We start from the raw sequence: 25,895 nt of genomic DNA on the forward strand, positions 1-25,895 counted from the left end.
ACTGGCTAATCTGCAAATGATTGCAGTCAGTTAAGCTTCAGAAAGAAGCCCCTATTGAAGTGCCTTCAAAAATGGATCAAAAAGTTTAAAAATGTTGCAGAATAGAATATATATGGATGTTGTATTTCTAATGATATCTGCTAGTTTTGTTTTTACAGAATAACAAAGAAAATGATGATACTTATGCATCCCAAAAAATTTAAAAGATTTTTCTTCTGTTTCAGTATTCCCAATACATGAAGGTTTTGAAAATGTTATCTTCTCTATACATCTACTGATAATGTAATATTGTATGATACAGAGTGATCAAGTATTATTACTGTAGTTACAGTTAATTTCTGCAAGATTTGAGTTGAAAGATCATATGATTAACCCTACAGAAAAAGGACTGAATGACAGGTTTCTTTCATTTTTAACCTTTCCTTTCATTTGAATAAGTGTATTGTGGATTTAGTACAATACAGCTTCAGTAATTTCAAAGTTATGTTAACCATATATTACCCATTTGCTTGTTTTTTTTTTTTGACAATTTTAATAAAGAAATTTTAATGTGAGTCTTTTTGTTATAAAAAAACCAAACAAAACATGTATAACAGCATATATACCAATTTAGATTTTGGATTTTAGTTAAAAAGTTAGACTTAATGTTTCTGAAAAGCATTACAAAAGCTGAATAGCAACTTGCCAAATCTGTAGTGTTGTATTTTTTTTCTAGTAAAACTGCACTCTAAAAATCCTAACAAATTTAAGCATATACCAAGCAAATTCTTGTTACAAATGGATGTTTTTAAGAACATCTGCAGTTATTATGGGTTATTCTCAAAACCAGATAACATAGAATGGTGATAAATTTGTTGCATCCCTATAATCTCTATAGTGAATCAATGTTCCTGTTATATTGTGTTCAAAGAAATGTATACCAAACTTTTAGTTGTCTTTTTTTTTATAATAACAGAGTAAGATTAAGTCATATTTTCATCTAATATAGATTAAGTGTTAATAAGATTAATCAAAGTTAAATTTCACTATGTTTAAATTTGAGTGTTTTTAGCTTAAGTTATAATTTTGGTATTTTTTGACATTGTTTTGTTACTTATTTTTATCATAATTAATTTTTAACAAGTTTAAAATTTAAATTGCTTCATGTTTTATTGAAGACATTTGTTTAAACTGCACAGTTATTTTCCTGGAGAGATGAAGATGACTACAACTGAAACAGCTGTGACAGAACGCTGATGAACACCTACTTGTGGATAGCAGTGAATGCAGTCTGTGACACCCTTGATTTCACTGTAGGTTCTATTGTTTGTTATAATCTCTGCAGTTTTGGTTTTCTATAAGTTGCACAAAAAAAATAGTGATTGTTATTTTGTCATGGGGTGGCTTTACCTTTAAGGTGGTTTTGGGAGCTAAGGAAGTTGAAGCTGCTGGTGGCTGATGGGAGTCTTTTCTCCTGACCAATTATTGGTCATTTCTAAGAACTGACAGCAGGTTTGACCATTAAAAATTTAAGTCAACCTGTGAGCACCTCCTTAAGATGCAAAGTCAGAGCTCTCTTGTTCTCTTTGTGTCCTGGCTGTGAAAGGTAACTGAGCTCCAGCTGGCTCCCGTCCCCGGCCCAGCCCATGCGGCCCAGGCAGGGGCTGGGCTGGGCCTGCCGCGGCTCCCGGCCGGGAGATGGGGCCTGCGGGGCTTGCCCCGGGCTCTGGCCGGGCCAGGCCAGTCCCTGGCTCGGCTGCAGTTCTTGCCATGACAAAATTCACCAGAGACTGCCGAGTAAAGAAAGGAAAAAGCTCTTGACCTGCGGCAGGCTGAGACAGGGACCACACTCTCCAGAACAGCCATGAAGAATCTTCCATCGCAGACAGCTCCAGCCGCTGCTCCGGCAGAGATCACAGAACCATCTACAAAAGCCTGGGCAAGATTTTAACCCTTTCTTTACCCAGATGAGACTTTCAGATTAATCTTTTTATCCAGAGAGAGAAAAAGAGAGTAATCAACATGTAAAGAGACTTTATAAACTATCAGAGACAGTAAAGAAAAGAAGCTTCAGAAAAGGTAGAGAATAAGGAGATGATTTATAAGCTGAAATATTTTTCTGTTAAAGCTATGGAGATGGCCAATAGAGTCTTGAAACAAACTCCTTTAATTCGTGACAGAGTATATAGAGAGGAATGGAGTGTTCAAAGTTTGGATTTTGAGCAAAAGGTGGAGTAATTGTGATACAGTGAGGTACTGGAACAGAGTGAGATAAAGTAATAGCTGAAGATTTGAGGCCTTAAGAGCCAATGAGAAAACTGCTTTCCAGGGAAGCTCACAGAAACAGATGAAGAGAACTTTTGCCGTTGAATAACTCATCCTTAAAATGACATCCCTAGACTCATTGACCCATACACACCTCAGAGTGATGTGAAATGGGAGGAGTGAACTGATGACAGATTTCCAGGCAGCTGGCATCAGAAAAATAGAAAACTATAAGAAGAAATAGCTTTCTTGTGGAAAACTGCATAGATTTGCAGAAGAAGACTTCTGTTTCTCTACAAAGACTGATGAAAAGACTCTAGCAGGAATTGGGACTGTTTTGAACACCAAAGTTCCAAAGTTTTTTGTCTCTATGTTGTCATGTGAACAAGGGAATGGTGGGTAGTAGGGGATAAAAAGGGTTTTCTGGAAGTTTATTCTAGTGTTCTTATTCTTGTCCTTTTGTTAATAAACTTTCTTTAGTCCTTTTTAGGTTTTAAGCCAGTTTTGCTCTTCCTCTAAGCCATATCCACAGCAAAAAATTAAGTAAGTCTTCTAGTAATTTTTTAGTTACTGCTTTAAAACCACAACAGGGGGGAGGAAAGGTTTCTGGAGGTTTTGTTCTTGTTTCTTATTCTTGTAATCCTGTTCATAAAGTTTCTTTATTCCTATTCAAGTTTAAGCCTGATTTGCCCTTCTCCTATTCCATATCTCACAGCAAGAAAGAAGGAAGTAATCTAGTGATTTTAGCTAGAGCTAAAACCCAACACACTCAGCCACTCCTGACAGGACTTGTGCTCCAGAACCCTCAGCAGCCTTGTTGCCTTTCTCTGGACACGCTCCAGCCCCTCCATGGCCTTCCTCAATTGGGGGCCCAGCACTGGACACAGCACTCGAGGTGTGGCCTCAGCAGTGCCCAGCACAGGGGAAGAATCCCTGCCCTGCTCCTGCTGGCCACAGCATTCCTGATCCAGGCCAGGGGCCATTGGCCTTCTTGGCCACCTGGGCACACTGCTGCCTCATGTCCAGCCTGCTGTCCATCAGTGCCCCAGCTCCCTTTCTGCCTGGCCGCTGTCCAGCCACTCTGTCCCCAGCCTGGAGCACTGCAGGCCTTGTTGTGGCCAAAGTGCAGGAGCCGGCACTTGGTCTTGTTCAACCTCACCTTGTTGGCTTTGGGCCCTGCATCCAGCCTGTCCAGCTCCCTGTGCAGAGCCCTCCTGCCCTCCAGCACATCCACACTCCCAGCCAGCTTGGTGTCAGAATGGTTCCATGAGGCCCTGCAGTGTCACAATGGTCTCCACGGTTCCATGACACTCCGTGGAGTCACAATGGATCCTTGGTGCTTTGGGCCCTGCAGTGTCACAGTGGATCCTTGGTGCTTTGGGCCCTGCAGTGTCACAGTGGATCCTTGGTCCTTCTGTTACTATGGGGTTAAATGTTTCTGAATAATGTTTCTGAAAATCATGTAGAATTAGGCCACAAGAATGTTTGGTATTAGGGATGGTCTAGCAAGCTGGAATGTTTACGGTAACAGGAACTGGTGCTTGGGGTCTCCAAGATACCCACCCAGAGATAAGATTCCTACATGTTCGTACAAGGATGTGCTAACTCTTCATGAAGCAATATCGATCAAGTTAATGATGCAATATTAATGAAGCAATATTGATAAGGTTGTTATAGTGATTACTGCTACAGCTGAAATTGTATAAATATGTGCACTTTGGACAAAGACGATGGAGCTAGATTTGGGTTGCTGATACCCCTAGTTCCCACACACTTCAATAAAGCACCTGCATATAATCAATCTGTGATTATGTGTGTTCCTGAACGCTGACATTTTGGTGACCCAGATGGGACCCTGTGAGTGCTGCTGAGCGAGTTCATGACCCGATCACGCTCCAGCCGGCACCGAGGGATTCTCGGGGAGCCCATCCGGCCGTGAGCGTCTCCTCTGCTCACAACGTCCCTCTGAGAGAGGTGAGGTGCTTTTCGGTCTGCTCTGGTGCCTGCCGATAAGACGCAGGGAAATCTCCGCAGGGTTGGGCTGGAGGAATTCCTGGCATTGCCCAGGCGCCGTCTGTCAGACAAGTGCGAAAGCGTTGCAGGTTCGGCAGCAGTGGTGTGTGGTGTATTGTAACTGTAACATGGAGAAGCTTAAAGGGATTTGAGGTGGCCATGCCCCTATAGCACGTACTTCTCCTCTGGGGTGCTTATTGGCACATTGGAAACAGGGAAACTTTGGGCAAGATTTACGTAAAGTTGATTGATTATTGTAATACATGGTGGCCAGGATATGACCTGGACAGTGGGGAAAAGTGACCAAGAAATGGATCTTTGCAGTATAACACCATTTTACAGGTGATGTTGTTCTGTAAGTGAGAGGGAAAGTGGGATGAAGTTCCATATGTTGATTTGTTTTTCTATTTGAGAGACAAGCCAGAATGGCAGGCTGAGTGTGGACTGATGGCAGTTAAAGCATGAGTGAGTGATAAATGTGAGGTTTGTGTAAAAGGACAAAAAGTTGTTTAGAGCACCTGGCATTAAAAGAAAGTTTGTGTCAGGGGAGAGATGGATGTTGATTTACAAGTGGTTTCAGCAGAACCAAAAGAACCTGATTCTGTTTTGTCTGCCCCCACTTCACCCATCCTATTTCACCCAACCCTATCTCGCCTAATCCTACTTCACCTTTCCCTCTTTATTCTTCCTCTACTGCCTTCACCTGATCCTTCTTCTCTGGGAGATGATCAAGATCTAACTGTGATACAAGGAAATGTGAAAAATGCTGGGGAGGAGGATAGCAGTAGCGGGGGTGATGAGAATAAATCAGTGACACCGGTGTCCCATCGGACTCGGTCACAGCTTGCTCCGGTTCTGGGCAGAACGGGAAAAGATTTGGGCAGACAAAGGCAGACTGTGATTGCCCCCTTGAGACAAGGAGTAGGAGTAGAGGGGCTGGTGTTTGTAAAAGTGCCTTTCTCCCCTGCAGACTTGATAATTTGGAAACAGTCAGCTGGAACTTCTAGAGAAAATCCTGATAAAGTAGCAGGGGTGGTAAAAATGATTATGAAAACTCAGAATGCAGATTGGGAAGATATACAAGTAATATTGGATAATTTAATGGACTCTGCTGAGAAAGAGATGGTGCTTAGAGCAGCCAAGGAGAAGGTGAGAGAAGATCTCAGAACTGGGGTGGTGACAGGGACTTTAGTTGAGAACTTTCTGTCCAAGGATCCAGGGTGGGATCCCAATGCCTTTGGGGGCATGTGGAGGCTGAAGAGACATCAAGAGTGGCTCCAGACAGGGGTTGGGAATGCTGTACCTAAGGCTATGAATTGGTCTAAATTGTATGAGGTAAGAGAGGAAAAGAAAGAATCCCCTGCTGCATTTTTGGAAAGGCTTAAGGAGGCAGTGAGAAAGGATACAGATCTTCAACTAGAAACAGAACAAGCGAAAGTTGAGCTTGCGTTCATTTTTCTTAGGCAGTCACAGGATGGTATTAGGAGAAAATTGCAGAAATTAGAAGAAGAGGGATTAAGAAATTTGAATAAATTACTTGAAGTGGCTTGGAAAGTACACAATAAGAGGGCAAAAGAAGCTAGTAAAAAAACAGCAGCAAAATCTTTTGGCAGTGATCCAAGGAAGAGAGTATCCAGGTTTCAGAGGACACGGCAGAGATGGTCGTGGACTGGGGAGGGGCGGATTTGGCAGAGGACAAGGGAGATTGGTTTTGCCAAGATTAGGGTTAAATCAATGTGCTTATTGTAGACAGGAGGGGCACTGGAAAAATGAATGCCCGAATCGGTTTAACCAGGGCAATCAGTTCAACCAGAATCAAGACACTTTGAAATTAATGGTGCTGGGGGAGTACAGCAGCTGACTAGAATCGGAACAAAAACCAATACAGGAACCTTTAGTAACTATACAATTGGGAGATAAAGAAGTAAAATTTCTGGTGGATAAAGGGGCTACATATTCTGTGCTAAATGATCTAAAAGGAGAAATTGGAGACAAAACAGCAAGAGTTGGAGCCACAGGAAAGGAGGAGAATCGACCATTCCTGCAACCCCTGGATTTTTGTTTTGGAAACAAAGTTTTAACACATGGATTTTTATATGTGCCTGAGTGTCCAATTCCAGTTTGTAGGACGAGATTTATTAGCAAAACTTGATGCAGTCATAACTTTTGAGAACTGGGAACTTTTAATGAAAATACCTGAATCAAAGGCAGGACAACTTTTAATGATAAAAGAAAAACTAGTCCTTACCATCCCTTGAGAAGTAGAGGATGCAGTAATTCCCTCTGTATGGGAAACAGACATACCAGGAAAATCTAAATTGGCACAACCAGTACATGCAGAATGAAAAGAAGGAGCAAAAGTTGTGCAGGTTAAAGAGTATCTCATTAAGACAGAAGCATGGCAAAGAATAGTAAAGATTATTGGTAAATTTTTGAAGTACCAAATTGTAGAAGAATGTGAATCAGAATTTAATACACTGGAAATAGTATTTCCAGTAAAGAAACCAAATGGTGAGTATGGACTAGTACAGGGTTTGAGAGAAATAAATGGAATAACTAAAGATATTTACCCAGTAGTAGCTAATCCTTACACATTGTTAACATCTGTGAAAGAGAAATAGAAATGGTTTACTGTAATTGATTTAAAAGATGCCTTTTTCTGCATTCCCCTTGACAAAGAAAGTAGGAAACTGTTTGCCTTTGAGAGGGAAAATCCAGAAAATGGAAGGAAAACCTAGCTCACCTGGACACAACTCCCACAAGGATACAAGAACAGTCCAACCCTATTTGGAAGCCAGCTGGTTAAAGAGCTGGAGATTTGGACCGAGAATGGGCAAGTTCCGAGGGAGCAATACCTGCTGTGACAGTATGTTGATGATATACTGATAGCAACAGAGGAAAAAACAACCTGCATAAAGGTAACAATTGAAATTTTAAATCAGCTGGTATGAGAGGATATAAGGTGTCTAAAGAGAAGGCACAAATTACCCGACAAACTGTGATGTACCTGGGATGTGAAATCTCACAAGGGCAATGAAAGCTGGGTACTGATCATATTCAAGCTATTTGTGCCATTCCAGAACCCCAGAACCTGCATGAGCTGCGAGTCTTCCTCGGGATGTGTGGATGGTGCTGCCTGTGGATCATGGACTATGGGCTAATTGCAAAACCCCTGAATGAAGCCCACAAGACACAGCCGTTTACCTGGGGCAAACCACAGGAGGAGACCTTCCTCAAACTGAAGGAGGCATTGACAACAGCTCCAGCATTAGGATTGCCTGACCTATCCAAAGATTTTCAGCTGTTTGTGCATGAAAGACTACACCTAGCACAGGGAGTGCTGACCCAAGGTTTGGGAAGCTGGAAAAGGCTGGTAAGCTCCTTCTCCAAACAACTTGACCACGTGAGTGCTGGATGGCCTTCGTGCCTGTGGGCAGTTGCAGCCACCGTGATGCTGACACAAGAAACTAGGAAACTCACGATGGGTAGACACATAGATGTCTATGTGACACACATGCTGACCACTGGTTTAGAACAAAAGGGGAGCCATTGACTATCTCCAAGCAGGATGATGAAATTCCAGGTAATCCTGACTGAGCAGGATGATGTCACACTAAAGACAACTAACCTCTTGAATCCAGCTTTGTTCCTAGGTACCACAACTGAAGAAGGCCCATTAGAGCATGACTGTGTAGAAGTAATAGAGTACAGCTATTCTGCAAGAGAAGACCTGAAAGACATCCCACTGGAGCAACCAGAGTGAGAGCTATTCACATATGGAAGCAGCTTGGTGGAGAACAGGACCAGATACACTGGATATGCGGTAACAACAGTCAGTACAATAGTGGAGGCAAAAGCATTATCACCAAATACATCTGCCCAGAGGGCAGAACTGGTTGCCTTAACCAGAACACTAGAATTGACTAAAGGGAAATCAAAAAGCAGACTGGACAGCCCGACAGATTGCTCGAGAAGTGCAAACAACAATGGCATTGATACCTTTAAAGATTAATGTATCTCAATTTAATTTGCCTCCAAAACCAAAATATTCAATAGAAGATGAGAAATTGGGACATTTGCTAAATGCACAAAAGGATTCAGAAGAGTGGTATGTAACTACACAAAGACAAATAGTGTTAACCCCCTTGATAATGAGAGAAGTTCTACAAATTAAACAGAACAATTGTCCCTGGGGTGCACAGGCATTGGTAAAATTGCTAAAGCAAAAATTAATCTCGGTACGGATGCTAACAATGGCAAAATCAATTCAGTGGCTAAACACAGGCACTGCTAGGAAGGATTAGGATAGGAATAGAATCAAGATGACACTTAGCAAGAACCATCTAGTGAAGTGAGATTTAGGTGGGCCCTAGAGTTTTTCCTCAGTCCTATAGCAAATTATCAGAATAGAGAAACAGGTCAGGTAAATAGACTAGCAAAAGTCACCTGGGAAAGATTTAAAGAACTAAATGTACAATTACAAGCCACCACAAAAATGACTTTACAAAATCAATTTGCCTTAGATTTGCTACTCCTGAAAGAACATGGAGTGTGTGGGTTTTTTTTTAAGGGGATGGATTGATCATTGCTGCATCCACATCCCAAATGTGACTGCAGATGTAGAATATGACATCAATCAGTTGCAACAAACAGAGCATGGAGCACAGGAAGAGCAAAAGGATTTGACCACATGTTGGTTAGGCAAAATCTTCAAAGGGTTAGGGTGGAATGTGAGTTCATGCATTAAATCTATCATTGAGAGTGTGATAATCTTACTAATTGTATTTTTAGCAATTTGGTTAGTTTACAGCATTTTAAAAGGAGAAATACAGAAGAAAACATCCTGGAATCAGAAAATAATAAAGGCACTGACACGAGACCCACACCCACCATCTTCTGGTTCTCCAGTTCGTGACATCATCCAGGACAGCGTTTACATCAATCAAGGATTCGAAGAACACCAAGAATCAACTCAGAAACAAAGGACTCTATCAAGTGAAAACATTTGCACTTATAGTGAAGTGAAAATGCTTTCAAAGGGGGGAATGATAGTAAAAGGTTCTAAAATCTTAGAAAATTCGGAGACTTAAAAAGAAGTTAGGTTTGGAAAGCCCTGGGAAAAGTAGGCCCTGAGAAATGTTAGGCCTTGTGCTTGCTAAAGATCAGGTCAAACTGCACCTGTGTAGTCAGTATATGATAAATATTACAATTGTTAGATGTGATTAGATATAATTATTGTTTAAAGAACATGAGGAACAATGTTAGGGATCTAGGGGGGATCACAAGAAATCCATGCTTGGATAAAAACAATGCATACAATAGAATAATGTAATTTTAATAATTAATATGTAAGTTTTATAATGAAAGTGTATAAAACATGTTCAACTCCAAAGCAAATTGGGTCAGATTTGGGTCTGTGTACCCCTGACACCCAGAGCCCTTCAATAAAGAACCTTCATATAAACATTCTGTGGTTATGTGTGATCCTGAATGCTAACAGTGTCATGGTTGAAAGTTAAGTGTTATGAAAGAAACTTCAGATTAAATTAACTGCTGAATGGTTGAATTAGTCAATTACCTAAGACATCTGATCATTTGTTTTATACAAATGCCTTTTAAAAGTTTACAGTGTCTTAAGCATCTTATGGCTGCTATTCTTAAACCCCTTGCTTTGAAAATGACTTAAGAGACATCTTTCCAGATGAGGCCTAAGGCTCTGGCCAAGCCCTCACATTAGCTGGATAAAGAATTTACCAATAAACCCAGAAGTTTTCTGCATCAAAACAATATTCAGGTCAATTTGACTTGGCAATTAATGAATTAATGTAGCAGCTGGATTTTACAGTGAGCTTGGAAAATTGTTATCAAGACATGATTTTCCAATCTTCCATTGATTTATCAGCTGTGGCAGACTCTGGGATGAGAGTATATATTTCGTATATTCAGCAATTCATATTACAAATTATTCAGATAAGTTTCATATCACATTTTCTTAATAAGTTTTTGATTTCTCTGAAAGTGTTATTTCCTATGTGTATACATGTGCAAGTGTTTTAATTTGATAGTTTTTCATTGTCATAACAAAAAACCCAAATACCTTACTTAATTACAAAACAAAAAAAAAAGGGGGGGGAACCAAGGCTATGCCTCAGAAGTATAAAAACCTTATATATCTTAAATTTTTAGAAAAAGTGTAAAGATCTTATATCTATTACAAATAATTCCTGAACAGTCCTTTTCAAACAAGTCTGTTACAAAGCCAATTCCATCAATTATCAGGTATTGTTCTAACAGGACTCAAGCAAAGTTGAGAGAGAATTCTTTGGTTCCAGTCAAAAGTTCAGACGCAAGATTAAAAATTCATTTCAATTAATAATTTGGAGGAAAGTCTATGTTTGTGTATTCACAGGTTCAAAGCAGAAGTAACTTCCTAGCAAAGAACATGGAAACTCCTCAGCTGCAGAGACAAGCAGACAGCCCAAAGAGCAGAAGAGCGAGCACGCAGATGTGAACTGTATCAAGACACAGCTGACAGCTGAACAGCTTGGATCCCACATGCAAGAGCAATGGACTTTGGGTTTCAAGTGAAAGAGTGGGAAAATTAATATTGTAAAGCCTCATTTGTTAAAATGTGAGTGAAAGAAAAATAACCCTCCTTGAAAAGTAATCCAAAAAAAGATTTGGGTTTATTTTTTTTATTGTTTTTTTTTAAAAAAGAGAGGGGCAGATGTTGGAGTCTGAGATACAGAGTGTGTGCCCTTGTTTCTAATACTTAGTTCTAGGATTCAAAGAAACACTGAATTTCATATGGCATGAAATTCATGAGCATGTTTTCATGGTGATACATGAAAACAAATGTTAAAGCTAGATAGGAAAAGTGTAAGTGTGTAGATTAGAAAGTTTCTTAAATCACTGGGTGAAAAAGTAGTTTAGAGAACAGGAGACAAGATGCAGGATTTAGGGTGTTGTCTCTTGTCCTTCTCCTTTCTTCTTCATGTTCTTCTCCGAGGGGTTTTTGGGTAGTAGTAAGTGATTGGGTAAAAAATGCCGCAGTGCAGCGCACAGGTGTTGGGTCATTGGGTCAAATATTTATTGGAATAAAGAAAAAAGGACTCCTCTGTCTCCTTTTTGGACATAAACCTCTGGCGTTTGTGGATTAATTTTCCTGACAATTGTTTCTAAAACTAACTTGAATAACAGGTACAATTTAGTTAGCAAAAATCAATTCCATTTATTACAGTAAGAATCTTTGTCAATTAGTGTAATTGCTATGTAATTTCTCATTTCCCACATGCATTTTTCACCTGCTCTTACCTGGCCTTATCTCCCCTCAGGCCCCGCTCGTCCTCGCCGAGTCCGGCCCGCGCCGGGGCCGCGCCGGGCGCGCGCGGGGCCGAACGCAGCGCCCCCCTCAGGCCGTTGCGCCGCGGCCGTTGCGGCGCCAGTCGGAGACAGATCGGTGCCATGGCGGAGCTGCCGCTGCCCGCCGGACTCAATGCCAGCACCTTCCCCGCCAAGCTGTGGCGCCTGGTGAACAGCCCCCGCGTCCGCTCCGTGCGCTGGGACAGCCAGGCCCAGGGCTTGCTCATCGACCGCTTCCTCTTCGAGCGGGAGCTGCTCAGCCCGGCCGGCGCCCACGGAGGGGGCGGCCAGGGGGCGGGGGCGGCCCCGGACTCCTTCAAAGCCACGCACTTTGGCAGTTTCGTGCGCCAGCTCAACCTCTACGGCTTCCAAAAGGTGCCGGCATGGCTTGGCTCAGCTGTGCCGGGCGATGCCGGGGCTCGGCTCCACTTTATGAACCCAAACTTCCGCCGCGACCGCCCCGAGCTCCTGCTCCGCATCAAACGCCTGACCAGGGCCAACAGGCAGAGACTGGCGGCGGGGCTGGAGGTGCGGAGCCGCCAGCCCAGCCGCCTCCAGCGGCTCCCCACGGAGCGGTCGCTGCCCGCCTTCCCCAGCGGGCAGCCGCCCAGAGCCGGTGAGACGGGGTGGGAGCTGCGGGCGCGGAGGGAGGCGTGGGCTTTGGCCGTGGGCGCTGCCCGGCCGGGCAGGAGCGGCCCCTGCCCGTGCTGGGGCTGCTCAGCGCTGCTGCCCCGGCCGGCACAGGGGCTGTCCTTGGGCAAGGCAGCTGTGCCGGCAGGGCCCGGGAGCTGTGCCGGGCTGCCGGGGGCTGCGGGACAGTCCCGCCGCGCCTGCGCTCGCCACACGCTGGCCCGCTCGGCCGGCAGCCGGCCCGGCCCTGTGCCGTGGCTGGCGCTGCTCATTGCGCGGCCCTGGGACGCTCGGGGAGCTCTCCGGGAGTGCGGCTGAGCCGAGGGCTTGGGCGTGCTCAGCCCCAGCGGGAGAGGGAGCCTCCTGTCCCATTTGGAGCAGAGGGGAGAAGAGCTGGCACTTGGGTTTCTGGCAGCTGCCTCCTGCCAAGGCTTGAACGGATAGGGGAGAGCTCAGTAGACAGGGAGCTGCTTGTTGCAAAGTGAATAAAATCCCATAGAGCCGTGTGTGTAGAGTTGTTTATTTCAGTGCTGGAGATGAGGAGGATTTCTCCTCCTCATTCATCCACCTTTGTCAATTGCTGTGGTATATATTTAGAAATTATTGCTTGGTGTTACTACGTCATTATAACATATGGAACTAATATACACAGTATATTATACACTCTGGAATTAATTTACATAGTATAATCTCATGGCTATAGATAGTTCTTTTTCACTGTGCTCACGCCTCCCCAATTTGGGGGTCGTTGGGGGTCTTTAACGAAGGCTTCCAAAGTCGTCTTTGCATCTGAACTTTTCAACTTTGTCTTCAGAGCATGCACAGCTACGGTGTTCCTTGGTCTGTCTGGTCCTAACCGGTCTAATTGCTTTATTTTGTGGCTAATTGGCTTGATGTTTGCTAAGTTTTCATTAGTAGTATACTTACTTCTCTCTGAAACTGACCACCTGGTGAGATTTTCTTTTTTTTTTCCTGGGTCTCCAGCACTGAGCAACCAGTTAACCATATACTAGCCACTACAATGCATAGAAAGACATCTATATCAGGTTAAATAGATCCATGAAATTATGATTCAGGTTCTATTGATATCTGGTGATACAGATCTATCAGGTTCTATTGATATCTTATAAGTCAACCTATAGAAGCAGCTTGTAAATTTGACTTAAGTTCTATAGGCATCAAACCCCCCCAAGACACGTGGTGATATTTTTCTTTCTCACCCTCTTTTGGGAGGAGGTGAGCTTTTGTCTTCCCTGACAAAAGCACACTTGCTGCCAAGGGAAACACAGCTGAGGAGCAGGAGTGACCCAGCCTTCCCTTTGCTTCCTTTCTTCTTCCCTCCCTGCTGCACAGCTCTCTTGCTCCAGAAGCGCGATGCTGCCTCACCTGAGGATTCAGAGCTGCCTCCAGGCCCTTGCAGGAGAAGTGCAGCTGCTCAGGAGAGTGGGGCTTCCCCAGCACCTGCCAAGAAAGTCTGTGCCACCTCTGCACTTGTTGGGGCTTCACCAGTGGAACCATCAAGAGAGCTCATCCAGAGATTTAATCTCCGCAAGCTCACGGTTCCACTGGTTCGCCTGGACCTGAAACGCCATCCTGAGCTCATGGTTCGCCTCACTCCAGTCGACCCTGAAGCTGCTTGCAGGACCCTTGGACAGAGCAACAGCTGCTCATCTTCTCAGCAGCACAGCCCAGCCTGCCACCCATCAGGTAGGGAAAGAGTTTCTACCCTTCCTTTTCCAATAGCTCCTGGCAACTGAGCCTTTCAAGTGTTTTCCCTGAGTCCTCTGTCATGGCTAGATCTCAAGTGAGAATCACGGAGAAAGTGTACTAGGAAGTGGGACTGTGAATGCCAAAGTATTCTCTGCTCTTCCTGTCCTTCCTGCAGATGTGGAGCTTGTTCTGGGCATTTTCCAGACAGCCTGTCTGCTGAGGTGCAAGGGCAGGGCGAAAAATATTGCCCGCCAGACAAGTGGTCAGTGTTAGGTGAACTCCCCTGTTTCTTGGAATGAAGTCCAACTAGGACGGTGATAGGATATTGCAGATGTTTCAGACTGACTGGCCTGCAAATCGTGCCGTGCCATTGAAATGAGCTCTGTGTGCCTCAGAACAGCTGCAGCTGCAGAACATGGCCTCACCTACAAGGTTGATTTTAGAATAAACTCCCAGTTGAATTTCTCAGTGTGTGCCTGAAGATGCGGGCTCTTCTTGGGTGAATGCACGTTCTGTGGCCTTCTGTGTTGAGAAACTCCAGCAGCCAAATCTAAAAGCTGCTGGGGAGATAGGGAAGGCTGTGATTCTAAAGTTTTTGTGTGCCTTTGGAGCAGAAGGGAGAAGAGCTGGCAGCTGGCTTTCTGGCAGTTGCCTCCTGCCGAGGAATGGCAGCGGGACACTTTTCCCAGACAGATGAATAAGTACGGGAGAGTTCAGTAGACAAGGAATTGGTTGTTGCAAAGCTTCAGAACATGTGGGGAATTTTCTCCTTCTCACTCTACTTGGGAGGATGGGAGCTTCTGTCTCCCTTGGGAGAAGTACAGTTGCTGCCAAGGGAAACACAGCTGAGGAGCAGTAGTGACCCAGCCTTCCCTTTGCTTCCTTTCTTCTTCCCTCCCTGCTGCACAGCTCCTTGGTGCCAGAAGCGCAGTGCTGCCTCACCTGAGGATTCAGAGCTGCCTCCAGGCCCTTCCAGGACAAGTCCAGATCCTCAAGGGTGTGAAGCTTCCCCAGCACGTGCCAAGAAAGTGTTTGCTACATCTGGACTTGGGGTTTCATCAGGCCAGCCAGGCACACACAAATTTCAATTCCAGCCAGAGCTCATGACTCCAGCATTTCCTGCGCACCATCAAAGCACTTCTGCGGCCTCTCCAGAGAGCAGCAGCTGCACTTCTCCAGAGCAGCACTTGCCAGCCAACATCCCATCAGGTACGGAATGTGTCTCTCCCCTGGCTTTTCAGAAAGAGCACAAAAAGTGACTGAAGTATTTTGCCGCGGTGCTCTGTCATGCGTACATTTGATTGTGACAATCAGGTGTCAAGGGTACTAGGAAGCAGGATCATGAATATCAAAAGAATCTCTGTCTGCTTTTCCCGTCCTTGCTGCAGATTTGGAGGATGTTCTGGCCATTTTCCAGGCAGCCTCTGTGTAGAGGTCAAAGGGCAAGGCAAAGAACATTTCTCCACAACTGGTCGGTGTCAGGTGAACTCCCATTTTTCTTTGGATGAAGCCAAACTAGGACTCTGATGGGATATTGCAGAGTTTACAGATTGTCTTTTGTTGAGATGAAATACAAGGGATGGGACCACCGTGCTTTGAGATGATTTATTGCTTAAGTAGCCCAATAAGAGATCAGTCCCGAGGCGTGAGATTTACAGGCAACAAGTCAACCACAGCTCGAGGAAGTTACGAGCTTCTTCTCCGCATGGCAATATATAACTTTTTAGTCCAGTAGACAGTTGGCACCAAGTTTGTTTTCACTTATTAAGCTCTTATCACCTTTACTTGATTTTGCCACACTGTGTCTGTCTTTTAACCAACGAGCTAACAGGTCACGTATTCACACACACTTCTGTTACAGTTTCTAGATCTCTAAATAACTTTAAATCACACTATTACACTTGATACCTCCAACTATTTTACCTCATAGAATTTCTTACTTACTCTAGGCATATTCTTACTTGCAATTCTAAGAACATAGGTTTGTAATTACTCTACCTAATGTCTGTGTACTTTCATCACTCCTTCAATCCAGGCTTTTTCTAAGGCTGCAGATTTTCCATTTCCAACAGTCTCTCCCGCAAATAATGCTATTAAATTTCAGTGCACGCTGGGAGTCCCCAGAACAGTTGCAGCTGCAGACCATGGCCTCACCTCCATGGTTGCTCCTTAGAATAAACTCGCAGTTGAAGTTTAGCATGAGTGTCTGCACCTCTGGCCTCTTCCTGGGTGAATGCACTTTCTGTGGTCTCTTGTGATGAGAAACTCAAGCAGCCAAATGCCAAAGCTGCTGGGAAGATGCAAAAGGCTGTGATTCAAGGTGATTATGTCTGTGTGTATGTCTAGATCAGTTTCACAAGCCATACTTTAATCTATGTACACGTCAATTAGGATAATACTTTTGAGGGGGAAGAGCTCACTCTTCCAATTCCCTGGGAAGTTTTTAATACCTTTCTGGAGTTGAGGTTGCTGTGCGCTTCCTGTGATGTTTGATCCAAGGCAGCAATAAAGCTCTGCGTCCCAAAGCCTCATTTTGGAGCCTCACCCATGTTTTTGGATTCTTCCAGCTGCCCCGGGCACTTCAGTCCCCAGTGCTCCAGCTGGCAGTGCTGGTTATGCAGCATGGAGAGCCCCAAGCTGGGTCTGGAGTACTCCTGGGGAAGAGGAATTGCCACCACTGGATCTGGACCTTGTTCTGGAGACACTGGAGGAGATGCTTTCACCATCTGTGCCTGAAAGGTCTCCCTCTGCTCAGGTAACTCCATTGGACAGGGATGAGAGGGGCTGGACTGAGAGCTTCTGAATGTTGTTGCATGGCTGAGAAGCAAAGGCTTCTTGAATTCAGCTGGGAATGGACACGGAAGGATTTGCTTGTTCAAGCAAGATTTGCTAAGGAAGAGGGAATGAAAAGGGGGGATAGCCCTTAAGTGAGGATGAGAGGTGTTTGCCAGGTTTGGATGCTCCTTTTTGTGGGAAGAACTGCCCATATCTTCTTGCCAAGCGCGATGAGCCTTTGTCTTCTGCAAACTCCCGCATACCAATTTTCAAAAGCAATTTGTTGGTGCACAGAAGGAAATCTGGCAGGCTTTTATTGTACCCCTGCAGAATCTATTGGTTGATCTTTGCATTTCCTTCTTTCTGTTTTTCTTTTCAGGTCAATCCTAGTGTTGCCCGTGGCTCTTCAGGAGGGGAGGCTGTGAACAAGGCTGCAGCAGAGGGAGCTTTGCCTGCTTGCGGGAGCGGTGTGAACGTTTGCCAGGAGCCCGAGGAGCTTGGTAAGGAGTGAGCCCAGCGTGGTTTAGAGAGATGGGAGACAGCTGCTCTGAGCCTGCCTCTGGCAGGAAGGGAGATCAGAAGAGTTGAGTTCTTGTCTGCAGCAGGGTTGGTGCTTCCTGGTGCCTTTAGTTCCAATCCTGCACTGGCACAAGCTCCCCGAGCCCTGCCCCTCCATGCTTTTCCAGAGGCTCTGACACCGAGTCCTCTGCTGTGGCAAGAGTGCCGGCAATAAACCTGAGCTGGTGGCAGTTGTGTCACCAAGCTGCGTGTCCCAATTGGTTCCCAGCTCACAGCAGCCTTCAGCTTCAGCCACTGCAGTGAGGACTGACGTCTCTGCGTCAGCCCAGAGAAAGAACAAGGCTGGGCTTCTTTGTGGCAGCTGGCACTGTCTGTGTTTCAAGCTCTCGGGAGTGCCATTTGCACTGGGAGTGTTCTGAATTGATTGGCGTACTTCAAAACTTCACAAGACTGGAAAACTTGGAAGGATCCCTGTTCCCTTTAAAGAGCAGGCTTCAAATTCTCAAGTGAGAGTGTTCCTTTCAGGCCATCTTTGACAGCCTTTGCTAGCAGGACAGTTTACTTGCAAAGGGAAAGCTACACGGAGGCCAGCATTGACTGAGAGTTGCCTTTCCTTGCCAGATACCCATGTGATCTACCTGGCCAGAAGGGCTGCCCTGCGTGGGAAGAAGGATCAGAGGGAGAGCCTGTGACCATCGGGCAAGTGGCATCCCTCTGTTTATAGATATAGTTATAGATTTTTTTATCATTATTTATTTATCGATATAGTTACCAGTGTAGATTGATAGAGTTGTATTTACTGGTGTTTCTATTTATACATCTGTATAGTTTGTATGTTTAGTTATTTATGGATATGATAAGATTTTATTTCTATGTATACAGTTACATTTATAGATTTTAAAATTTGCATTTATATATGCGTAGAGTAAGATTTCTATGCACACACAGTTCCATTCCTAAATGTGCATAGTTCTTTAGTTAGAGCTCTATGGATGTATAGGTGCATAGATTGAGCTGTGTAGGCCTAGGCTGCATTTTTGCCTCTTTCCCCCTTGGCTGCCTTTTTCATCTCTTGTTTTTCCCGCTGTGCCCCTTGTGTCCCCCTGTGCTGGGTCCGAGCTGGGGCCGGGCCAGGCGGAGCAGCAGTTGCAGCCCTGGCTGTCCCTGGAGCGGTGGGAGCTGCCGCTGGCCCCAGGCACTGTCCTGTGAGGAGCTGCTGAAGGACGCTGAGACTGAGGGAGCTGAGGAGGCGCTGATGCTGAAGGGACCTTGCAAACCTTGAGGTGTGAGGGGCACTGAGGGCTGTGGGGGAGCAGAGGGCCATGGTGGCACGGAGGTGACAGAGGCACGGGCTGAGGGCTGTGCCGGCTCTGAGGGGACACAACGGCTCAGAAGGGACTGAGCGGGGGGGAGAGGCCTGGGAGAGGCCCAAGAAACTGAAGAGGGGGCTGGGGCTTTGCCGAGAGGACGGCGGGGCTAAGGGGATGGAGGGGGCCAGGAGGGAGCACACAGAGCTCAGGGACTGCAGCTCTGCCAGGCCTTGCAACCAATTGCAGAGCCTCCACTTTTGCCACCACAGCTGTCCTGAAGAGCTTGAGGACAGGCAGACACTGAGAGGAGCCAGCAGGGAGAAGCTGAAGGCCTGGAGCAAGAGCAGTGAGCAGGGATGTGCTGGGGCCACGCGAGAGCCTGGGTGAGGCCCCAGGGCTCGTGAGGCCGGGCAGGGCTGAGGGTGGCGTGGGCTTTGGCCGTGGGCGCTGCCCGGCCGGGCAGGAGCGGCCCCTGCCCGTGCTGGGGCTGCTCAGCGCTGCTGCCCCGGCCGGCACAGGGGCTGTCCTTGGGCAAGGCAGCTGTGCCGGCAGGGCCCGGGAGCTGTGCCGGGCTGCCGGGTGCTGCGGGACAGTCCCGCCGCGCCTGCGCTCGCCACACGCTGGCCCGCTCGGCCTGCTTGTTCCTGCCAACCCTCCTGGGGAGGCTCGGAGATTTTCGCTTCCCTGCTGGAAGTGCAGCTGCTGCCAAGGGAAAGGTCCCAGCACTGACTCGCTGTTCCCTTTGCCTCCCAGATGTCCCATCTGCTGTCCCTATCCAGGAGAGCTGCTCTGCATGGGAGGAAAAGACTGAGGGAGAGGCTTTGAAGATGGAGCGGCTGGGATCCCTCTGATTATATTATATGTATATATATTGTATGAAATATGTAATATTTAATCTGTATTTCCATCTGTAGATTGTTATATATGTATATATAGAGATATTTAGTTAATTTTAACGTGGATGAAGTGGTATAGTTGTATAATTCTATCAAACGAATTCTTAGTACAGGGTTATTTAGAAGGAGACAATGATATTTTTGTATTTCTGTATGGGCTGTAAGCTTAAAATAATCTGAAATAAAGTAAGTTGTTAAATATCTCATTTATTTTTGTCTATAGTGACTTGTTGAGGTTAGCAATAAGTTTTTGCTAACTGAAGTTCGTATTTGTATATTTTTATGTGCCATTGTTGTGCTAATATAATAAATTACTTTTTTTCAACTTAATGGAGATTTTGATAGTTGTGTATTGTCAGCGCAGGTGTAGCAATTTGTAATAAAAGACATTTTTCAACTGAAATGGATTCATGTGTATTTGTAGCTCAGCTGTGCAGCTGCAGCAATCTGCAAGCAATGACATTTATCAGCTGAGATGGGTGGTTTGTGATTTGTGCTCTCCAAAGCAATGGGCAGATGGAAATGCCATGGCCCTGGAGGATTTTGGTGATGAAAATCTCCAGCCATGCCCAGCACATGCCCCACTTGCGCTCAGGCTGGGCAAGGAAAGCGCAGATTTGGGCTGGCAGCAGAGCCACACGTTGGCTCAGAACTCGCTGCACAGGCCTGCTGAGAAAACTCTGGGACTCTGCTGCGCGTACAACTCCAAGCAGGAGGCAGCGGGGCAGGAGAAAGCATTCACCATGAAAAAACAAAGAGAAATTGTGTCCAAACAGATGTGAGGATACTCTGGGAGTTGGATCAAATGCTCTAACTCAGCACTGCCTGGGCTCATCCTCAGCAAAACTGGTTTGTTAAGAGCTGAACACCTTCCAGGAAAGAGAGATTGCACTTTCCCCTTCACTTGCCTTGCTGTGTGAGTGGAAGATGTCCTTCCCACAGGCAATTTTTGCCCTTCAGCACCTCCCTCACTCCCATGAAATCAAAGATGATGTGCTACCGTGTGGCACCAAAAAGGAAAATAGCCCTGCCCTGGTGACAGTGTGTGCAAAGTCTTCCCTCCTGCTGTCCCCACATGGCACAAACTGAACCATCCCCTTTCTGTCCAAACTGCGCCTGAGGTGAGTGAGGGCTCCAGGAGCTCAGGAGGGTGCAACACCAGCACAGGTGGGAAGGTTTTGCAAAGCTTCCTAAGCATCAGTGAACTTTGGCTTTGCCGCTCTTCCCCTGCAATATTGTCCTACTCACGAACGGGCTTGGAGGACACCGTGCTGCCAGCTCCCGCAAGTGAAGTTTGTTTTCTTCAGGGCTGGAATGGAGGAAAATGCAAATGGTTATTTTTAGAGTGAAATTTGGGGTTTGGTGCAGCTGGGTGAGGTCTGTTATTTGCTGTGGAAAGTAGAGGAAAAGCTTTAAATTCCCAACAGAAGCTGCCTGCCAGCCCACACAGAGACCTGAATGAGGCCCAGGTGTGCTTGCTGCACGCTGCTCCAAGGGAAAAGCTGGAACAAAGTCCCCTTTGATTGGAGATTGAGCCTCTGTCCTGATGGGACACTTGTGCTTGGCTTCTTTTTCCCCCTTGGACTGAGACTGATGAGAGAGAGGCAGTTTTCTCTTGTTTGGACTCGGTTGTTTATTCTTCTTTGATCTGCATTACATGCATACAAGGTACAAGGAGCTACGTGCACTAAGATACAGAAAGGTGCCAAATGGCTAACAAAGATCTTCAAGGTTTTTTATATGTTCATTTACCCAATTAACAAACGCCAAGTCAGTTATTTTTCTTAGTGACCCAATCACCCAACACCTGCTCACTGCACTGCGGCATTCTTTATCCAATCACTTACTGCTACCCAAAAACCTCTAGAAGAAGAAGATGAAGAAGGAGATGAAGAAGGCAAAGGAGACAATGCCCTAATTCCTCCATCTTGCCTCTTCTTTCTTAAACTAGCTTCAACCTTCCATTTCAATTTTCTCACCCAGTGACTTAAGAAAGCTTTCTAATTGACACACTTGCACTCCTAGTTTTTCTCTTGAACTGTAACAGTTGTTTTCATGGTGTTCTATGAAATGCAGTGCTTTCTTGGATGTCAGAGCCAGCTATCAAAGGGAAGGGCACACACTCTGTGCCTCTGACTCCAAGGAGCCTCTATGTAGTGCTGTCTCCGGGGCTGTTGGTGGGAAGACACGGTAATGCAGGCAGAAACTGTGGCTGGGTGAGTTCCAACAGCAAGCTGCTCCTCCAGAGTGAGGGACGAGGCCAGCCCGAAAGCCTGAAAGGTGTTGTGGCTACTGGAGAAGGCTGTCCTTGTGCAGGGCTGGCATTCAAAGGGGACCTTCCCACCTTGTGCTGCTGACAAAGGGCAGCTGGCGGCCTTCCACAAAACACTTCTTTTGTGCAGCTCTTTGAAATGTTCCAGCCAACAACAATTCCTGCTGCTCACACCAGCCCCTTTCCAAGCAGGAGGAGTTTTGGATAGGCAGCCTGACAGTTCTCTTAGGCAAGAGAACAAAATCCTCAGCTGAGTGTCACCAAGTCTCTGTCAGAAGCGGCATCCTCAGTCCCTTATCTCTTGTTGTTGTCTCAGCCATGGAGGAAGTGGCAGGACATCACTGATCCTGGAATGGGAAAGTGGAAGGAGCAAAGGCAGGAGCCGTCCCTGGGGCCTTGGGAGCAGTGAGAGCTATCCAAAATAGGAGCTCTGCTGGCTTGTGGAGATAGGAGTGACCAAGGCAGCAATGCTCTGTGTGAGACTGGAGCCATCTGGGAATAGGAGCATGGAAATAGGACCTTGTAAAACAAAGAAAAAGGTGTCCTTGGATATTTGCCAAAGCTTGGGCAGGCTCTGAGCCACCTGATCTAGTGGAAAGTGTCCCTGCCCATGGCAGAGGGGCTAGATCTAGAGGGTCTCCAATGTCCCTTCCAACTCAAGCTCCTCTCTGAGTCTCAATTACAAACCCATCATGACAAAGAGAACACAGCCAACGTGGGTCCCTCCACCACATTATTGGAGGTTTCTGTAGTCCCGTGTTGGAGACTAGTTTGTATCTGGAGAGATTTTCATGGTCCTGCAGTATTTATGGGTGACTTTCCCTGCTTCAGTGCCCCAAAAGATGCCAGAACAGGTGATTTGCACAATAGCCAAGCACAGAGCTGCTTAAGCTGCCTGTGAATCTGATGGCAGAAGTGTATTCATGGTACTGCAGTGTTTCCCCTGTCCAGGTGATATTTGGTTTTCATCCTGAATATGCAATGTTCATGTCCAATGCTTATATATGCATAAACACTGGCTTTAAATCCTTGTTCCCTCTTCACACGGGGATATGTAACCCATCAGAAATATTTAACAAGGAGCCATATTAGGTTTGGGCTTGATGGGACGGGTTGTTTAAAGTGTGCAATGAGTAATGGTGTCTCTAACAAACACCACTCTTGTTCATTCAGGTTTGTCCTTTCTCAACCCCATTGCATAGAAATCACTTCTTTACAGCAGACTCTAAGTGAAATTCCTTCATACAGCTGAAAATTGTCAATTCAGGCTGATTCAAGGGGGAGTTTCCTGTTCTTGTGAAAAGACAATCCAGATAACCTTTTGGCTGTACATCTTGGAGGAGGCTGTGCAGTTAAGAATGAAAAGACATTTCTTTGAAGAAGTATCTTGAAAGAGCTTTTTGGATTATCAGGAGCAGCTACACTGATATTGACCTCCACAATGAAAAATGCACAACCATTCATGTGTCTTCATCTGGCCACAATTCAGAGCTGCAACTACAAAATCTCATCCAATATGTTGCTATAGTGTAAACAGCCAAGGAGAGCAGGAATACCAACATTTCTCATCAGTCTTTTGGCTTGGAAAGACCATTGAATTAATGCTCCCTTAGCTGTCAGCCTAAACTCTGCTGTGCAAACCTTAGGTCTATGTTGGACCTTAGAAACTTCTTTAGCACCAACTTAGGTGCAAAGTTGGTATAAAACCCTTGAGGCATCACCCTGATTTAGTGTGATAGAACTTCACTGTTCCAGCACAGAATTTACTTGACTTGCTCCTGCAAGTCATTTGCACAGTGGAAGTGAAATCAGTGCTGTGCTATCTGGATGTGGTGGCACTTCACACCCATCCTGATAGACAACAGGGAAACAGATTTGTTTCTATTATACCATTCCATCTAAGTCTCTGGTTTGAGAGCAAAAGGAAAAGAAAGGGCTTTGTCCAGTGGGCTGGCTAGAAGAAACCTCTAGAACCAGCAATTCATGAGTGGTCACTACTAACTTGGGCATATTGGAATTCGATTCCTTGAAGTGGTATGGATTGGATCAAGAAGGGGGAAGAGGGAAACTGAGATCAAAGGCACAAGTGCTTCTAACTGAGTGTTGGTGAACAAACAATGTACCCTGTGATGCTGATGCAGTCAAAAGATCAGGGTGGGATGTCTTTAAGAGAAAATCTGCAGCTGATTCCAGCCATGGATCCCCTGAAGGATAGCCCTGCTGCCGAGAAGATGAACTCCCTCGCCACAGGCCGCAACCCTGTGGGCATAGGCAGAGGCACAGGAGTACATGTGTGGGGAACCCTGGTGGTTCTGAGCCTGATCATGGGCAGAACTATCAGTCTGTTCTCCAGGAGTTACCCCAGCGTTGAGAAGCAAAGCTCAACCCAAGACTGTAGGCAGTGTTTTAAAAACATCCTGGAAAAACAAAGGCTCACAGAAACCCTGGCATATGGCACACACTAGGACTGCAAAATGGGCAGCAAAATAGGAGAGTGTGAGCATAACCACACTCGGTATCAAATGTGCCAAATCAAAAAAAGAGCAACCTGCCATGACCCAGGAATGACAGCTAAAAATCGGTGGTTAGAGGTGCAATCTACAGCAGAAAGGAAGAAAATCCTGGCCCATGCATGACACAAATGAGCTGCTGGATTAGAGCCTGTTGTTCCCACTTGGAACAAATGTGACCATGCAGTATGGATCAGAGGGAGAATGGAATCAATGGTTATGGCACATTCCCAAATTAGTGCAATATGCTATCAGCACAGCCAACCAAAAGTGTGTAGGATGGGAGGGAAAATGTATTGGGTTGGAGAAAATCTGAAATATGGTCCAATAGTTTCTCTCAGCAATGAGCCCGTTATAACTAACCTTCTCCACAGTAATGATGAGCGAATTTGCTTATGATACAGTGCAACTTTCTGTTCTGCAAGAGATGGAGAAGGAGTAGATCCAGAAAGTCAATGAAAACAGACAGCTCAAGAATCAGAGAAACAAAAGGCAGAGGCAAAAAAAGAAATAGAACAAGAACAGCTAAGAGCATTAAATGAACTATAGGAAGAGTTAGAACTTGGTAATTAGTATGGTAATTGGAACCTACCTACCTACCTCAAACAAGAACCTTTTTGTAGATCTAGTACAAGAGATGGCTACAGAATTAGGATGATCTAATTGTTGGATTTGTGGAGGGCTGAAATCAGCTGAGAAATGGCCATGGAAAGGTGAGAGCTTAGCTCCAGAGCAACTTCTAAAATGGAATCATCCCTAAATTTCCAAAACATTAAAATGACCCAAAGGATGGGTTTTAGATCATCAAATAATTGGAACAGTTGGTATCAGCAGGGAAGGAAAAAGATATTCTGAAGTAGTAGGATATACTCCTTGCACATTCACTTGAACAGTGAATTCAAAGAACAACACCAAAGCCTGGCAACCAGAAACCCCCACTGGATACTGGAGTCAAACAAAAAAAAAAAAAGACAAATTGTGATTGGAATGATCAGATCAAATTATGTTGGCACAAAAGTCCTGGAGCTAATCCTTACCGATCCTTCAAAAGCTTAAAGAATTCCTGGGATAAAGCAGAAACTGTCAATGACCAATGGAAAGCACCTGATGGAATATACTGGATATGTGGGGAAAAAGCATCCAGTGAATTACCCTGCAGGTAGAAAGGATCCTGCACTCTGGGAATGATTTGACCCTCCTTTTTGCTCCTAAAGTCCAAAAGTAAACTATTAGGAGCACCCCTAGATGAGAGCCTGGGCAGGGAAAAAAGAGAGCTGAATCTTGAGTTTCCAAAAGCAGGAGGGAATCAGAAGTGGGGACAAGATGAGTGGCCTGCAGAGAGGATAAGAGCTTGGCAATAGCCCAGCAACTTGGGCTCAAGACGGGAGCTGGGGATACAGGAGCCCAATTTACCTATTCAACCGACTAGGAAGACTTCAAGCCATGGTAGAAATTGTATCAAATCATATTCTGATGCTCTCGAGTTATCAGCTAAACAGCATTCACTAATGCAAGCATTTGTGTGTCAGAAGCGAATTGCTTTGGACTACTTGTTAGCAGAAGAACGGGGAGTCTGCAGCAAGTTCAATGAATCTGAATGCTGTGTAGAAAGAGATGACGATGGAGAAACCATAAGAAACCTTGCAGCAGAAAT

General features: G+C 45.4%; 2 protein-coding genes across 6 annotated transcripts in view; one reads left to right on the forward strand and one right to left on the reverse strand.

Moving 5' to 3' along the window:
* LOC147649040 (uncharacterized) overlaps positions 1-25,895 on the reverse strand; it is a 636,047-nt gene that overhangs the window by 503,867 nt on the left and 106,285 nt on the right. The gene's annotated exons all lie outside the window — the stretch shown is intronic.
* Positions 11,632-25,895, forward strand: part of LOC111945747 (uncharacterized) — a 70,444-nt gene continuing 56,180 nt past the window's right edge. The window contains exons 1-8 of one of the 2 annotated variants that reach the window (XM_086865014.1): positions 11,632-12,235; positions 13,603-13,956; positions 14,869-15,168; positions 16,527-16,714; positions 17,114-17,234; positions 17,875-18,536; positions 18,833-18,946; positions 19,317-19,823. In XM_086865014.1, the coding sequence (XP_086721140.1) occupies positions 11,722-12,235; positions 13,603-13,956; positions 14,869-15,168; positions 16,527-16,714; positions 17,114-17,234; positions 17,875-17,945 (1,548 nt within the window). In that variant the 5' untranslated portion in view covers positions 11,632-11,721 and the 3' untranslated portion in view covers positions 17,946-18,536; positions 18,833-18,946; positions 19,317-19,823. Of the gene's footprint in view, positions 12,236-13,602; positions 13,957-14,868; positions 15,169-16,526; positions 16,715-17,113; positions 17,235-17,874; positions 18,537-18,832; positions 18,947-19,316; positions 19,863-25,895 lie in introns of those variants that run through there. The other variant, XM_086865013.1, reaches the window with a different exon arrangement.

The sequence above is a fragment of the Cyanistes caeruleus genome, chromosome 28 (genome assembly GCF_971803275.1).
Source record: "Cyanistes caeruleus chromosome 28, bCyaCae1.hap1.1, whole genome shotgun sequence".
NCBI lineage: Eukaryota > Metazoa > Chordata > Aves > Passeriformes > Paridae > Cyanistes > Cyanistes caeruleus.